This window comes from Solea senegalensis, linkage group LG3, assembly GCF_019176455.1.
Source record: "Solea senegalensis isolate Sse05_10M linkage group LG3, IFAPA_SoseM_1, whole genome shotgun sequence".
Lineage (NCBI taxonomy): Eukaryota > Metazoa > Chordata > Actinopteri > Pleuronectiformes > Soleidae > Solea > Solea senegalensis.
In genome coordinates, this window is record NC_058023.1 from 3,426,086 (window position 1) to 3,443,547 (window position 17,462).

At 41.2% G+C, this 17,462-nt stretch overlaps 1 protein-coding gene across 1 annotated transcript; it reads left to right on the plus strand.

The window, feature by feature from the left end:
• Positions 1 to 3,175: 3,175 nt before the first annotated feature.
• itfg2 (integrin alpha FG-GAP repeat containing 2) lies at positions 3,176 to 9,755 on the plus strand. Its single transcript, XM_044020660.1, has 12 exons — positions 3,176 to 3,540; positions 4,105 to 4,200; positions 4,289 to 4,330; positions 4,409 to 4,586; positions 4,680 to 4,819; positions 5,042 to 5,190; positions 5,318 to 5,412; positions 5,574 to 5,627; positions 5,709 to 5,800; positions 6,209 to 6,326; positions 6,945 to 7,118; positions 7,957 to 9,755. The coding sequence occupies exons 1-12, from the start codon at positions 3,445 to 3,447 to the stop codon at positions 8,022 to 8,024; spliced, it is 1,302 nt and encodes a 433-aa protein (XP_043876595.1). The 5' UTR covers positions 3,176 to 3,444; the 3' UTR covers positions 8,025 to 9,755.
• Positions 9,756 to 17,462: the final 7,707 nt, after the last annotated feature.

Sequence of the window (17,462 nt, forward strand, 5' to 3'; positions counted from 1 at the left end):
GTGGGCTGGCCACGCCCTCCTGTCGCGTGGATCCACCTTGGGCTCCTGCGCCGGTGCCGGTGTGTTGCGCGCGCCGGACGCGTGCCACTTGAAGCACTAAACAAACAGAGTGTGTGTTTTTATCTTTCCCTGGTGTGTGTGTGTGTGTGTGGAAAGTTTCCACTGGAATCGTTTAATCACAACAGAGAAGTTTCTTTTGTTTTGCTTTTCTTCCTAAAAAAAAGACTTTTTTTTCCAGAAATAACAGATTTTCATGTCATTTCGTGACAGAAAAAAGCCTGGCTGCATTTTTGCATCTTTTATTTTTTTAATGTTGATTTGAAACACAAAAGCAACATGCTTTACATAAAGCAACATTTGTTTAGAGGAAGCACTCATTAGATTCTTGTTTTTTACATTTACATTTATTAGTTAATAAAAATGAAAAAATACACAGTTAAAAGGATAAAAAAAAAAGTAAATGATCTTGTGTTTTTCTTCACTGTGTGTCTATAAATCATCTCAGTGTGGTTTTATTTTCATATTACCATCTTAATCTGGTCTGTGTTTGGATCCTGGAGCAGGATCAGGAGTGCGTCTGGACGTTTTATTTATTTATTTATTTATTTTAAACAACAACAAATAAACTGTCTTTTCTGTGCGCGTGCAAGAACAGAGGGAAATGTGTGGTTTTCTTTGCAATTTTATTCCGTGTTTATGCGCAGATTTATGAAGGCGCTGTTTTTCGGCTCGTGCGCAAGTGTTCCTGTCCCTGAGCGTCATGATGATGTGCGCGTGCGTTTTTGTATTTGGTTCCTCGTTTTCTGACACAAAACACTGACCTTGTCAGGACCAGTTTAGTCCTCATGGAGACCAAAACCTGGTCCCAAAGAGGAACCGGTTTACTAATTGACTAGTGTTGAACTGAATTGGTGGTAGTTATATGGTTAAAGTTAGTGTTAGTAATTATGGTTAAGTTTATATGTCTCCAAATGAATGGGAGCAGTTTTCATTATGGTGCTCATGTTTTTTCAAGTTCTACGCACGAGATTATTCTGTCTCTTACTCCGGGTCTCGCTCTCTCTCCCTCATTCTCTGCGCGTGTGTGTGCGCGTGTGTGTTCTCCTTTACCACCGTGCACGCGCCTCCTGAGTCGTGGATTGTTACAGGTTGTGCAGTTTCTCAGTGTTGGCGGTGGCATTCACAGCCAGCGCTGCTGCTGCTGCTGCCTAATATAACACCCACCCACACTCTGACCCCCACCATCACTTTCCTTCAGTTCCTCCCCCCTCCTCACCTCCTCTCTCTCTCTCACACACACACACACACTCCCTCCCTCCGTGTTTTTTTTCGGCGCAGCAAGAGAGTTTAGAAAAGAAGCGTGGGTTCTTTTCAGCCTCCTCCTCCTCCTCCTCTTCACCAGCTCTGAAACCAATCCACGGCCTGTCAGTCACTCTGTGCTGCCACAGTCCAATTAGCGCTTTGTGAGGACACACACACACACACACACACACACACACACACACACACACACTATTTAAAGGGGTTTCCCAGTCAGAGCTGAGTGTAATAATTAATATGACATCTCAGCCTCTGCTCCACTTTCACCACTTTCTTTCTCTTTTCTTCAGGAAGGATCGTTGTTGTTGAGCAAAAATCAGTTCATAAACTCATTTGTCAACTCTACTTTGTGTTTTTTTAAATAATTAAAAGTAATTTATCTGTGTTTTAATGTTCTTAAATGTGACTATTTCCGGGTTGCTAAAAATGAATCATTTTGTTTATAAAAACATCATTTTGAGTTTTGGGGATTTTTTTTTTGTGGACAACTAATCGATTAATCGAGATAATAACCAAGAGATGGATTGATTATTGCAGCCCTATTTATACTATACATTCATTTTACAACACTACAGTGACACCTACTGGTGAGGACGTTGATGAAAACACCACTTTGAGTTTCTTGGAAACTTTTGTCAACATTTTATGGACAAATAATCACTTAATCAAGATAATGATCGAGATTATGAAAATAACTGTTAGTTGCAGCCCTACATTCATTTTACAAGGGAACACTACAGTGACACCTACTGGTGAAGACTTTGATATAGCTTTAAAATATGTACATTTCAAGTACATAGACAAATCGTTTAACTCAATAGATAATTAATCTATTACTAAAGTCCTGGTCAACTTAGGTGTAGGTGTTTTGGTAATAATTACATTTTTTTTTAATTCTGCTTCGTTAATGTGACTATTTTCTGGTTTCTTTGCAGCAAAACTGAATAAGTTTGGTTTTTTTGGACAAAACAAGACATTTGAAAATATCATCATTGTTGAAAGTTGTTTTTTTTAATCAAATTTTGTTTATGATCAACAGGTGCAATAAAAACTGTCTATAAAATAACATTGCAAGTCCAGCATTGCTCAATCTACTTTATGACATAAGTACAACAGTTTCTAAATGAAAACACTAAGACAGAAACTGTATTCTTCTAGAATGAGAGTTGTGGTCAACGCTATTGTTTCTATGACAAAATATTATAAAAATATTGTAAAGATACAAAATTAACAGAAACCGTTTTTGACTTTGATTCTTTCTGTGATGGACTTTTGTCTCCACTGACATATCTCTGTAAACAGCGCCGTCTTCTGGTCGAAAGGCCTGTGTCTGTTTTCCCCTCATGAAAGTTGTGATGGAGCAGCGCCCTCCAGAGGACAACAATGGAAACACACGCACACAAAAAGTGTAACTGATTTATAATATGCTGTGTATATGCAAGCATATTATAAATCAGTATTTTTTACAAAATAAATGGAAATCTAATATAAAAAACAAGTTGTGCATGATCTCAAAATCTTTTTTTTTTTTTTTACCTCCTACTGTTTATTTTTGCACAAACCAGACCTAACTAAGAGATAAATGATAAATAACTTAATCTCATCATTCATTTTGGCTGTAAACAGTACATTATATAAAGAAAGAAAAAAGGACGTCCAAGAAGCTGATAAGCATCCAGAATCAATACGTTAAATACAAAATATATCAGGTTAAAAATACCTGTAATTTTCATCGTTGTATTCGCGTATATATGAAATACTTCTTAATAAAGCGCAAAAAAAAATACAGCTGTGGGGACGTTTGCGAAATTAACCATTTGTCCTTACTGAGCTTCCGTAGAAAGCACATCACGTGGTTTTATTTATTACGGAGCAGTGCTTGCACATGCTACCTGAGTTAACACCTTTAGTTTTTTTAACGTGCGGGCTCTGGAATTATTCGTCAGAACAAACGCTGCGTTTTAATAAATTCATCTTACGTTCACGGTAAATGTGGCGTCTTAGCTGTCGCCACGCAGAGCAGAGCAGAGCGGAGCGGAGCTAACGGTGGCTAGGCTAACTGTTAGCTCGTGAGCTAACTTCAGTGAAGTTAAAGGCGAATTAGTGATTTTAACAGTTGTAACTATGAGGTCTTTAAATTACGTCCAGCGGGTCAGTTTGGATTTTACCGGAACGTTGTTTCCTCACGCGATTTGTCTCGGAGACGCGGACAACGACACGGTAATCAAGCTAACTTCAACTTTTGACTTCGATAAAATCCTACTCTTGTCATACAAAGGGTTATTTATCCCCTCCTGACTTTTGTTTATTTTATTTTATTGTACGTGTCATCTTAGTAATAATTAAATCAGCCATTTGACGTGTATCTAATTTGTAAAAGAAAAGAATTTGTGATATACTGCAGACATTTATGGACACAATTAGTCTTAATTATTTATCTCTTACAAGTAATCACTGTCTAAATTAAGTTCTAGTGAGTATTATGGTAATAAAATACTCAAGTTTAAAGTGTTAGTTCAGTTTTTTTTAGAGTTAAATAGTTGCTGATGTATTTGCTCGTCTTTGACAGTTTTACTTTGTGGACAAATCAAAACATTTGAATTTTTTTGCCACTTATGGAGAAAACTACCAACTAATTAATTGAAAAAAGTGAACGACCCATCATTTAGTTGTAATATCAATTTGCAGCTAGAGTTTTGACCACATTACAGCAGTTTAGGTTTGTTATTCAGCAGTTGTGTATAGTATAAAGAGCATAAACAAGTATTTTTATTGTCGTTGCAGTTGAACGAGCTGATTGTCGGAGACACCAGCGGGAAACTGCTCGTGTACAAGAACGACGACTGTAAACCCTGGATCACGAGGACGTGTGTGGGCATGGTCAGTAACGTCACGTGATCGATGGGAAGAAAATGAGTGTTGTTTTTTGGTAGTGTATCTTTGATTCTTTCACGCGTTGTGTTTGCAGCTCACCTGTGTCGCCGTTGGAGACGTGTGCAACAAAGGAAAGGTGAGGAAACACTCCGTATTTTCTGGGTTTGGGTAACAACATTTGATCAACATTTTCTAAACATCTGTGTTTTGTCAGAACTTGGTGGTCGCCGTGGGCGCAGAGGGCTGGTTTCACCTCTTTGACCTGACGACCTCGTCTGCCAGCAAATCAGATACCAGCAGTCAACACGAGTCCCTGTCCTCCGAGGACCAGAGGCCGCTCTTCACCCAACACATTCCCGCCAACACCAAAGTCATCCTCATCAGTGACATCGGTGAATCGTCTGCTCTCTGCACCACCGCGTCTCACACGTGCGTGTCCTCTGTGCTGTGTTGTTGGACGTGACCACTGTACTGTGTGTGTGTAGATGGAGACGGACGCTGTGAGCTGGTCGTGGGCTACACGGACCGCGTGGTGCGAGCTTTCCGGTGGGAGGAGCCAACTGAGGGGTCTGACCTGGGGTCAGGTCAGCTGGTTCTGCTGAAGAAATGGCTTCTGGAGGGACAGGTACGCTGGACTCTCCTTGTTCTCAATATCATTCATTCATAGGGCTACGTTTAAATAAAAGAACCCAACATTTTGTGATTCATATCTTCTTTTAAGGTCTGATTTCTGTCATTTTTCAGCTTCTTAAATGTGAATATTTTCTCGTTTCTGTCATTTTTCAGCTTCTTAAATGTGAACATTTTCTAGTTTGTTTGAGTCGTGTTGTTGTTGTTGTTGCTGCAGGTGGACAGTCTGTCAGTGAACCCAGGTCCAGAGGGTTTACCAGAGCTGATGGTGTCTCAGCCTGGCTGCGGCTACGCAATCCTGCTCTGCTCCTGGACACAACAGGACTCGTCGGGCTCCGGAGACGACGACCCGGCCACACCCGGCAGGTAGACTCTGTCGGTATACGCGCGAGTGCAAAGAGAACATGACGTTGTACAGATTGAGCTACGGTTGGTTACGGTCGGTTTTAACGTGGCAATTTCAGCTTTAACTCTTTCGTTTCTTTGCTCACAGCGACGGGCCGTCCAGAGACGTAGTTCTCCACCTGACCACTGGGCGGATACACAACAAGAACGTTTCCACTCATCTCATCGGCAGCGTCAGTAAAGGTGCCGGTAAACATGTTCTTTGTTTGCGCTGCGTTCCTTTTACGAAAAAATAAAACTGTATTGTGTTTAATTTTTAACCGTTTATTACGAGTAAGGTGCTTTTAAGATTTTTGATTAAAACATGATTTTTGACACTAGGTCTCTCTTCTTTTTTTAATCAGGTTCAAAAGAGGAATCTTCAAAATGTGGCCTCTTTGCTCTCTGTACTTTAGACGGTCAGTCATTAATTATGAGTTTTCAGTTGTAAAATATCAGCATATTATGTTTTTTTTTACCTCTCATGTGTTTTGTTAAAGGTACTTTAAAGTTAATGAACAGCTCGGAGCAGCTGCTGTGGTCAGTGCAGGTGGATCATCAGCTCTTTGCGCTGCAGAAGCTCGACGTCACTGTAAGTTCATGCACTCGCTCGCTCACCTGCCGTTTTATTAGGTACGCCCGCTCAAAAACAAGTCCTGTCCCAGATCATGGCCATGTTTTGATCACTTTTCCCTTAAGCTTTATCAAATATGTAAAATAACAATGTGAAAAAAACCCAAAAAACTGATTTTAGATGAGTAGAATGTCACATGTCACATAAGGGAATAATTCAAAGGTATAAGGGACTAAATTAAATAAAGGGAAAAACAAGCCTTAGAGGAATAGTTGGTTAAGTTTGTAAAAAGTTGGATGTTCTGAATGAAAATGTCCATATTTAGGGTTTTGTCACTTTGGAATATTTTGACCTTTTTGTGTTTAATGTGTATGTGAAAATATAAACGTGCTACGGGACGCTCGCCGTGGTCTGTCTGGTTTCCAGGGCGACGGCAGGGAGGAGGTGGTTGCATGCGCGTGGGATGGTCAGACGTACATCATCGACCACAACCGCTCCGTGGTTCGCTTCCAGTTCGACGAGAATGTCAACGCGTTCTGTGCAGGTGAGACACATGCCGTCATTTTTAAATATCCTGTTTGTTTTTGTTTCTTTGGTAAATAATGTCCTCCCCCACGACGGAAGTATTTGCTCAACCACGCTTAAAACGTGACGTATGAAATAAACCTAATCTAAACATGCACAAATTTAAATATTCCACGTAATGCGTTTATGATGGGAGAAAAATCTGTCATCTATAGTTTCCTTTGGCTTTAAATTGTTATTATTTCCCAGAATTTGTTCAGTTGTTTTGCATCCTAGTGCCTCAGCATCAAATGTTTACATCATAGTCGTTCACATGCATTCAAACGCCATCGTTCTGACACCAGCAGGTGGCAGCAGTGAGTTAAAGATAACCCCCTCCAGTCTGTCGCTGTTGTACCTTTCTCCTCCTCCTGTCCTTTCAAATCCTCCTGCTGTGTCGCAGTAATGGAAACTAGGCTTGTTTCATCTGTCATTTATTTATTCTACACATAGATCATTATTATTAGTAGTAGTAGTATTCAGGCTACAGAGGATTCCTCATGTGTTCATTAGGATTCACACACACCGGGCGTCTCCTCATATCACGTCACATCACTGTGATGCATGTGAATGATGATGTTTTTACGCGTGCTTTCAGGTCAGTACACGTGTAAGGAGGGTAAAAACAGCCCGTGCCTCGTCTACGTCAGCTTCAACAACAAGATCCACATCTACTGGAAGGTGAACCTGGAGCGCATGGAGTCCACCAACCTGCTGCGAGTGCTGGAGGAGAAACCCGGCTTCAGAGACCACATGAAGGCGCTGGGAGTCGGTGAGTTAGTTCACCACTCACTCACTCACTCGCGCTTGTGTGACGTAAACACACGTCACAGTTAATGATTGAGACGATGGAGTGCAGTTGCGGCGAAGCGCAGGGAAATCCGAGGGAACGTCGCGGGGGAGTTCATAATCTGCGCTTTAATGCAGCCAAGTTTGCACAAACAGACTTTCCAGCATTTAACAGGTGCCGTTCCACCGCGTACTCGCGTCTCGTTGGAACCGCTTTATTGGCTCTAATTTTCACACGGGAATAAATGATAATAAAAAAGCAAGGAGTGTATATGTGATTCCATCTTGACCTCTGTTCTCCATTCCTTTTTTAATGGGAAGTTTTCCAAAAGACACATTTCATATTTTCCGTGAAACAAAAGCTACAACACAGCATTCCCTTTCCTCAAAACCTCGCAAAAGAAAAAGGTTCTGGCGAGAACAAGAAGAAAAGGAAGAAAAAGAAACCCGATGAATGTCTGAAGTTCCTGTTTTGATCTTTAATCTCAGCCTCAGCGGGCGCTAACGATGACATCACCAACCCAAACACAAGATATAACGATTAAAGCGAGGCATTGGAAAACAACTGGGTCGCATATCGGACAGATAAAAACGTAAAATCTGATAAAAATCCTAGTTACGTATAACTCGAGGTACTCGGTTATCGGACGCACGTTTCCTGCATGTGACGCGTTGCCGTGAAACCAAGAAGTGGGCACCGTTCAGAACGCCTTCTCAAATGTTCTAGTTTTATTGTCAATGTTACATAACACACACACACAGAGAGAGTAGCGTAGCGTCTCCACCACGCCTGTGCCACATTTGTGTTCTCCCTCCCACAGATGCCGAGGACCCGGCAGCAGTGAGGTCACTGGTGGCCAATGTTCTCTATGAGGATTCACAGACGTAGCACAGGACAACACTCCCTGTACACTTGCTGTAAATAGTTTGGTGAATAAACCCGGTGACCCTCGTGTGTCTCCCAGGCTGCTGCTGCTGCTGCTCCCAGGCTCCTCTTGTTGTTGTTTGTGCTCTCTGCAGCCTCACGCGTCGGGCTCAGGTTTCCAATCCGCTGTAAACACAGCTACGAGTGCATCCACACGGACGGAGGATGTAAACAGATCACCAGAAACGGGTCCTATTCAGCTGATTGTGCTCCGTGCACTCCCTATGTAAGTTTTACTCTCACTTAAGTGTAAGTTTTGCCCTTTATTTTCCCCCTTTGGACCGCGTTTTCTAACGGGAAACTGAAGTTTCGACCCATTTACGCTCCTGCACCAAAGCCCATTGATAAAACTGGTGTTTTTAGCCTGTGCGAGAACACAGGGGGTATTGGTCCAAGTGCTGCCCCTTGTGGTCAGTTTGTGTCACTTTTGTAAATCCGAACAAAGGATTTCAAATGCCGAATTAATAAAATACCACATGGGAACTCAGTGGTGGAGGCAGAAGTGGATCGGCAACGTCCGTGTGCCTTAAATGTTAAAACCTTAAAATTGCTGGTTTTCTCAATGGGCTTTGGTGCAGCGGGAGTGAGTCGCTCTACATTTTTTAAGAAAAACCTCCCAGATCGTACATTATGATGTGAGGTTCAAGAGGGTAATGCTTCTTCTTCATGTTTTGCGTAACCTTTGCGAAGAAATTATAAAATATAAATGACCATTTAAATGAATGGGGAGAAATAATAAAAGGTAGATTTTTGCATGGGAGGCAAAAAGTACTGGACAGATTCTCATTTTGGAGGATTATTTGATGTTGAGGCAACCGAATTCTATGATTTCTGTTCTCTGTTGATTTCCAGTGGGGTTTTTGTAGTTTGTGGCCATTTTCTTTTGCTTAGAAAAGCCACTGCACACCAATACAATATTTAAGGATAAACGGGCGAACACCGCGTCAAGAAAAGTCTGTATAAAGTCATTTAAAGCCACCCGTTCTTTGGGAGCACTTAATTGAGTTCCCGCTGTCTCCACCGGCGGCCGCGTTTGTTGTGAAATAAAACATTTCATTTCCATAACCCTGTGAAATGTGCTGACGCTTAGATTGGTGCAGACAGTAAATTGAATCCCAGAGCCGCAGATGCTCATGCAAATGCCTGCCTCCCCTCCTCTCAATGCTGCATCCAAATCAAAACCACACACATATATAATTCAGTCGCTCACTCGACTAAGCGGAGAAGACTGGAGTGTGTTTTGGAGGAGGCCGTTTATCCACAATCACGCGGTCTCTGCTCGGATTTTTTCCTTTTGCTCCTGGACTCCGTTCAGACCCTTTCCGCCGTAAACACCGTAGTCCTGACAAACGGGACTGATTGTGAATCCCGCCCGCTGGTTATTTATTATTATTTCCCCTCTTAAGTCGAGCTTCTCTTCTGTAGTGGAGCATTAATCTCACCTCGGAGAACGACGCAGGAACTCGTGATGAGCAGGATTTTCTTTTTTTTTTAGCTGTTTTATCGCGGTGTTCCTGCTGCGCGCGTTAATAATTAAAACTCTGGGCCTGTTGATGTTCTTGTTGTTGTTGTTGTTGTTGTTGTTGTTGTTGTTTCTTCCTGCTATGATTTGTCTTCAAGCCGCAAGTGTGTCCTTATTATCGGCGGCAAATAATAAAAAAACAAAAAACACCAAGTAACACGAGGACAGTTGAATTAGACGTGTTCTGTGTCTCACTGTGACCTAGAAATGTCATCATCATCTTCATTCATTCATTCATTCATTCATTCATTCACTCATTCATTCAGTTTAATGATCAGCCGAGGAGTGACTGTGAAGAGTCGCCTCCTTCTGCCCGACTGTTGATTTTGTGATGATTGAAGAGTTCAATCTCATCACTTAGAGGTCACATTAGGTCGTGGTTCTCAAAGTGTGGGGCGGGACCCACAGATGGCACTCTAATTCCGTTGAATTCACTGTGTTTATCTAATCGCGCCATTTTTTTCTGGACTTATTTACTTAGATCATTTGACTTGTTTCAAGAAAACTTAACTTAAGTGGCATTTTTTTACTGGCAGATAATTTTGCTTGAAACAAACAGTTTTCCCCAATAGTGTTTATGTTTATAAGGTTATATATGAGGAGTGATATTATGTGTATATATATATATATATATATATATATATATAGATGAGTGTTATTTTCCAGTGTCTTAGTTCAGATTTATACGTTTACTCCCGCTGCACCAAAGCCCATTAAAAAAATCAGCGTTTTTAGCATGTGGGAGAACACAGGGTGTACTGGTCCAACTGCTGCCTCTTGTGGTCAGTGTGTGCCATTGTAGATAGTGTTATTTTCCAATGTTTTAGTTCAAATCTATGTGTTAATATTTTGAATAACACGCAGGACAAGTTTGACAAACACTGTCGTAGGCGATGACTAAACAAAACCACAAAAAACTTTCCCTCAGCCCTAAACTCTCCCTTACCAGGGAAAAAAAGAAATATTTAAAGTAAACACTTGTTAATGTCCCATATGATAAATATACAAGCCTTACTTGAAATACCAATACACACACACTGTGCAAACAAGACGTTTATAAGTATCGATAAAAATCTTTCTTGCTCACAAGACGCTAATATTGACATATGCGAATGTTTATGATTTGATTTACTCGGAGACATTTATTCATATTGATGGATATCAATACATGTTTGTCTATTTCATTTATTCAAGAAATGAAACGTGAAACACGACTCTTTTACAGTTTGCCAGTGCACAATGCACAAACTACATTTATTATTTATTATTTATACAGAAATATGGAAGAAAAAAACAAACCATGCGTGTATTTTGCACATGAGACTCTCGACATAAAGGTGCATCAATTATTTCAAAACAAAACTATACATAATACACGACGTTTATGCATATTGATGAGTATAATATGTGCACATGACTTATCGTGTCTTATTTGCACTTTATTTCCGACTTATTTCATGTGTAAATATTCATTTTTCTTCCCTCGTGATTAAATCCTGTCCTCAAATCCTGTAATTGTGATTTTCTCGTATCGCCTCGACACAGTCGGCGACGGTATGGTGAAATGAAAGATGTTGCGTAACGCTGCGTTTGTCTGTCAGCTGAGCAGAGCAGTGTGTGTGTGTGTGTGTGTGTGTGTGTGTGTGTGTGTGACGACTGGAGGCACAGGATGGAAATCACCCGCTGTTTCCTTTGGGAGGATCCTATAACCACCTATGTCGTCTGCTTCTCCCTTTTCATGCATTATTTACCAGAGACACGGCTGTTTGTGACTGTGTGTGTGTGTGTTCTTGTATGGGTATCTTTGTGAGGACCAAAAAACTTGGTCATTTTCGCTAGTCCTGATATTCTGGCACCCCTAAAAATGCCCTTTTTCAGGGTTAAGACCTGGTTTTAGGGTTAGGGTAAGAGGAGGCTACGTACTGCATTATGTCAATGAATGACTTCACTATGAAGGATACACAACACAAACGTGTGTGTGTGTGTGTGTGCGTGTGTCAGCTGTGCAGGCTCAGGTGTTGCTGTCGACCTCACGTCTCATCTCTCCTGTGTGTGTGTGTGATTGCCCTTTAAAAGATTCTGCGGCTTTGCGGTCATTTATGAGGGCGTTAATGTAGAGAAAAACACTTGAAACCAAAATGCTTTATTTCATAGTGCCCAAAAGTTTCCCTAAGGGCTCTATTGCGCCCCCTAAGGTGAAAACCAAGCTGAAATCGAGTTTCCTAGAACTTTGTCGGATGATTTGTTTTATTTTTTCTACGCACTCCAGTCACACGAAACCACCAGACGAAGCTTGCGTACCCACTGGTGGTACACGCTCTGCAGCTTGAGAGCCATGTCCTTCCTTGTCTGTTTTGTCCGCGTTGTCTTATCTGTCAACAAAAAGACAAACAGTTGATAATTTTCAAGCGTGAAATAATCGCAGCCTCTGATGTTACGGCGCATGATCACTGCTGCACTTGTCCGTGGGTTTTTCCACTCTTGTCTCTGGTCAAACAGGACTAGATTTCTCTGCATCAGGAGGATTAGTTTATAAAGTCGCTGTCGTCCAGCTCCCGTTTCCATTTTTATCTCCCAGAGAAAATGTCACATATTTTCTCAGCGCGGCTCACGTCATGAAACACAAGCGTCTCGAACACACGCGGGCGCTGACCTTGTCGTGGTCAAGCCGACCTTTTCTCTCTGTAAATAGCGCGGATTGAAACTATTTTTGGGTCGCATCATATCTTGTACTTTCTGAGACCGGAGCCCAGTTTTGCCTTTTTTAGCCACAGATACTGAGTTTTGGACGCTCGCCCACGTAATGAGTTTGTTATTGTGCAGTTTTATGAACGTCATCAAAATAGCCTTGATATTATTTATGTGTTAAAGGGGACTTGTGGGGTTCAACCTGGTCTCTAACGAGGATTTTATAGTTTTATAATGACGAATGGAAACTAAAATTGAAAAACATGAGTTTAAAACAAAACAAAAACCGATAATTAACTAAAACTGTTTTGTAAATTGATTTCATACTAGAGCTGAAACAATTACTCGATTAATCCATTACTAAATGAATCGTCAACTATTTTGATAATCGATTTAAAGCATTTTCATGATTAAAACAAGATTTCGGATCGTTTTCAGCTTCTTAAATGTGAATATTTTCTTTGTTTCTTTGCTCCACATAACAGAGGAATCATTAAATACTGAATCATTTTGGTTTGTGGACAAAAACAAGACATTTGAGATCATCATTATCAACATTTTTTAAATGTTTCCCGACATTTTATGATTACTCGATTAATTAGTTGCAGCCCTATTTCATACATAAATAATCCTTTTGGGTTCATATGAAGTGTATTTTTCATTTTCTTTTATAATATGAGCAGCATTTTGCATCTGGCAAATACTCTATTTTACAAAAAGTACTTACTTAAAAGTACCTAATTGTAAAAACAAAAAAATGTTTGAATGTACAGTCTAGAAGCCCATTGTGATTTTAATCAATAACAGGTGCAGGCAGGCAGTTGTCAGGCTGTTGTCACTATAGTGTCATGTAATCGTGTTTGACCTTGTGCAAACCAGTCTGTCTTCCAGTGATTTGTGGACACTGACGTCGTCACAGATTGTCTGTGATTGTAGGTGCTCACAGTAACCGCCTGACGACACGGTGACCTGACAGTGAAGGTTGTGCGGAGACGAGGTGACGCACTGAGGTTTTCCTTCATTTCCACAAGCTACAAAACTTTTTAAGAAGATTAAGCTTTCAGGACGAAGCATTCGAGTTGGAACTTATTGCCTCTTAGTGGTTTTTAATGAGTTCTGTATCCAAGCAAACACTCGGCTAAGCTCTGGCATTCACTCACAGGAGCCTTCAGGGAGTTGTGGTCGGCTCTAATGGCAGTGATTTTTTGAAGATGTTAAAGGCACAGTATAGAAGACTCGACCTTCTCAGCGAGCGATCCCCGTAAACAGAGCGGTATCTTGTATTAAAATGTCAGAAATTGATCTTTGACCACAAATGAAAAATACGTCTTCCCGCGTCACCGTATGTTGTTGCAACATGTGCATGTGATGCTTTCCCTGCTGACGCTAAATTAAAAAAGGATCAAAATTACGTACAGCAAAAAAGGGCTGCTGTTAAAAAGGCCCACGTTTATTATATGGATGTTGCACTCGTGACTCTTCCAGTAACAGCAGTCTGTTGATGTCTCGTTTCCTGCTAATCTCATCCCAACACACTGTGGTCTCGTAGGTTTGGCTGTAGCATTTGCAGCGGATAATCCTGTCCTCATTAATAAAGTAGTCAGAAATTGTGTGAACAATCCAGATTATGTATTCTTCCATGGTCATTTCTAAGAAAAGTCTGTATGTTCAAAAGTGAATTGATACCTTCGGTGCTTCTCTATTATTGTAATTAAAGGTCTGAACAGTCTGAATATGATTTCAGAGAAATGTCTGCAGCAATTACACGTGATTGCTCTAAATACCCGGTGAAACCAGGCCGAGGCGGCGAGAGAGAGAGTTTGCACGCCTGAAATACAATGCCGGTGAATCACCGGCGGCGGGGACGGCTTTGTTTTCTTTAATACCTGAGGATAATTATGCGAGGGGCTTTGAAAGAACCCGAATCAGGGTTTTTAGTGGAGGCTTTTTGTAAGATTCGATAACACCGCAGGACGTGGGAGAGGTGACGAGACCTATTGTCGTTGCTTGTGCCGTTTCAAAGTGTTCCGATTAAGTGACAGTTGTGCCGAGAGGCAGCAGTGGAGGTGCTGGCTAAGTGATGACGTTTACGAGGGTCATTGAATGCATCTCATTAGCTGCTAATCTTCGTTCAAACATGCTGTGGACCCTGCATTACCTTTGGCGCTTTTACAGTTCTGTACAGTTGTTACTCTACTTGGCTCGACTCTACTCAGTCACGTTGTTTTCCATTATTTCATAGTACCTCCTCAACGTGGACGGGGTTGTCATGGTTTTTTCGTACGCGACACAAACTAGTGACGGTCTTGTATGGGCGCAGGAGCTGCTGGACTACTGCTGTCTTTTTTTGGTAAGTTTGTGTTTGAGGTAAATCTAAACGAAAGGTTTCAAACGCCATTTGAAGGCACAAAATAACATATTTGAACTTCCTGATGGAGCCACGAGTTGATCCACAACTCCATACAAGCTAAAAATGTGGATTATCTCTATGGTATTAGGTGCGGGGGAGTGAAAAGCTGTCTAATGATGATATGAAGTGGCAAAAACATTCTTAAAGATTTATGAAGTGAGCCTTTTATAAAGTTGTTGCAGTTTCCACTGGCAGCCATGACGGCAGGAAAAACACACACATTAGCCACTTGACAAACAGCTCATCTGATAAATTGTTGTGTTATTTTATGAACATGTTTAGCACTATGTCTTTCTGTTAGGCAGCATTTATCAACAGGAAACTGAAGTTCGTGTCACTCTGCTCTCACCACCACATCAAAGTCCATTGATAAAATCTGTGATTTCACGTCGGGGCACACAGGAGTTGTCGATCCACCGCTGCCTGCATCAGTAAGTTCAGATAAGTTGTTTTGTGACGCTGGGGTTGGAAATCCTTTGCTCAGATTAGCCTCATTGACACAAACTTAAAAAACGAGGCAGCAGTTGACCAGCACTTCCTGTATCTGCAGGGGCTAAAATCGTTGCTTTTTTTTTTTTGGACTTTGGAGTTGCACGGTCACAAAATGCTGTCTAACAGCAAAATAAAGTGGCAAATGTATTCTCCACTCATATTTTAGACTGTATTTTTTATAATGAATTAAATGTAATTGGCAAGTGTGACTGCTAATTTCTCTTTTGGCCTGTCCACATGACTGTCCCCCCCCCCCCACCACCACCACCATGGATCTTTACTTAGCCCGGTCCCACAGTGGGTGGCGGTGGTTGGTGGTGATGTGGACGTGATGCTGACAGACAGACAGCTGGAGCTGCAGCCTCCTGATTGGAGAACACGAAGCGAGCTTTATCATGTTTCATTAACATCTACCCAGCTGCTGATGGGACTGACACCACCACCCAGCCCCCGTGTCACGCTCAATTCCGTGCTGTCTGGTCATCCTCACAAAGTCTTATTTGCGTTTTATTCTTTTAATCCGAGCAGATGCAGAGAGTGTCGGCAGTGTCGCTGGTTTTATGTTTATACCATTTTTTTTTTCTTACGCAGCATTTTGGATCAGTGGAGCGAAAAAAACCACGTGAAACATGACTGTAGTGTTATATTTTTGCTGCTCAGTGTCACAGAGATTAAGCGTGAAAGGGTGTCCATGAGAGGCTGAATGGAAGAACATCTAAATCAATCCCATGTCGCTCGGCTGCGTGTGGGCTGTGTCACAGATTTATTTAGTTTTTTTACACAGCTGTATTCAGTTCAATTTGTAGGACTAAGCTTCTCAATTTGATAAATATGGGCTGACATTTTGTTTAATACGCCCAAGATCAGTCTCTGTACTGATATTGACACACATTATCGCATTTTTCCTTCTTAAAGGACCAGTATGTAATATTTAGGAGGGTTTATTGGCAGAAAAAAAACTGTAAAAACTTCTAAGTATGTTTGTATACATGTACAATGACTTGATTTTCGTGGCCTAAGAATGAAGCCTTTCGTATGTACTGCAGGCAAGGGCCTTGCTTTATGGAAGACGCCATTTTGTGCCGTCATGTGACAGACCTGTTTTTGATGCAGAAGCTTATTTTGGAGAATGAACGATAAAGACATTATTTCTGGTGTGTGAAGGCCACCGTAGTGCAGGTTTGAAAAGGCAGGGGTGAACAGGAGTGTCCTCCATGTGTTGCAGTCTGCAGTCTCACCATTAGATGTCACTAATTCTTTCGCACTGGACCTTAACAAAAGCGTAACCTAATAAAACATCTGGTTAAGAGTGACATCTTAAGATTTCAAGATCTCAAGTAGCCCTTTTTTCAACAGGAAACTGCAGTTTGCCGATTCCCTGCACCAAAGTCCATAGAGAAAACAAGCGATTTTTAGCTTCTTGGTTCATAATTTGAAGTGTTTCCACTATTGTGTTAAAGGAGTGAACAGCTGAAGAGCTGATCTGATCAATAAACATCATCCACCTCACTCTCCGGGGTTAAGGCTTGTGGTCCTTCCCACTGAGTGACTTCTCTGCAGGTACTGCTGCTGCTTTGTGTGAGTGCGTGTGTGTGTGTTTTTACCAGATGGAGTGAGAGGAGAGAGGAGATGCTACAGATTGAAATGGAAGCCAAATAAAGAGAAGCTATTTCTGTTCACAGGCAGAGTAAATCATTTCTGGGAACGTGACGTGGAGACACAGTCTCGCTGCTGTGGGAGTTTTCCGACTGTGATGAAGGAGGAGGAGAATCAAAGGTCTGAGATGAAGTCAAAGGCCCTCTGCCCACACTGTGGCTCACACATGCTGCAGATCACTAATTCTTCATTTGCATTTTTTAGTTATTGACTTATTAAATTATGAATTTAGGGACACATTTGTTTAAAAAACCCTTACTATACAGTCCAAAAACTGCCAGTACATGGAAAAAACATTAGCGTGACTCCTTTATTCCCGGCCATTATAATAAATAAAATAACACAAAATTCTTAAAATCTCTACATTTTTTAAACATATGCAATGCATAGTGTGTCACCTATTGGTTTAACATGTGCAACTACAAGGCACCTGTGCATTCCCTAAGGTTCACATTTTTGACACCAAAGTGAAGCACTCGCAGTTCAAAGAGTGCTGTGATCTGCAGTTTTATTTGATCCAATACGAACGCTTTAGGAAAGTTCAGAGAATGAACCCTTAGAACTCAGAGCATTTAAGCTCCTTTTTCCCCATAACTATGTTGAAACACATATACAGAGGCTGTAAGAATAAGAA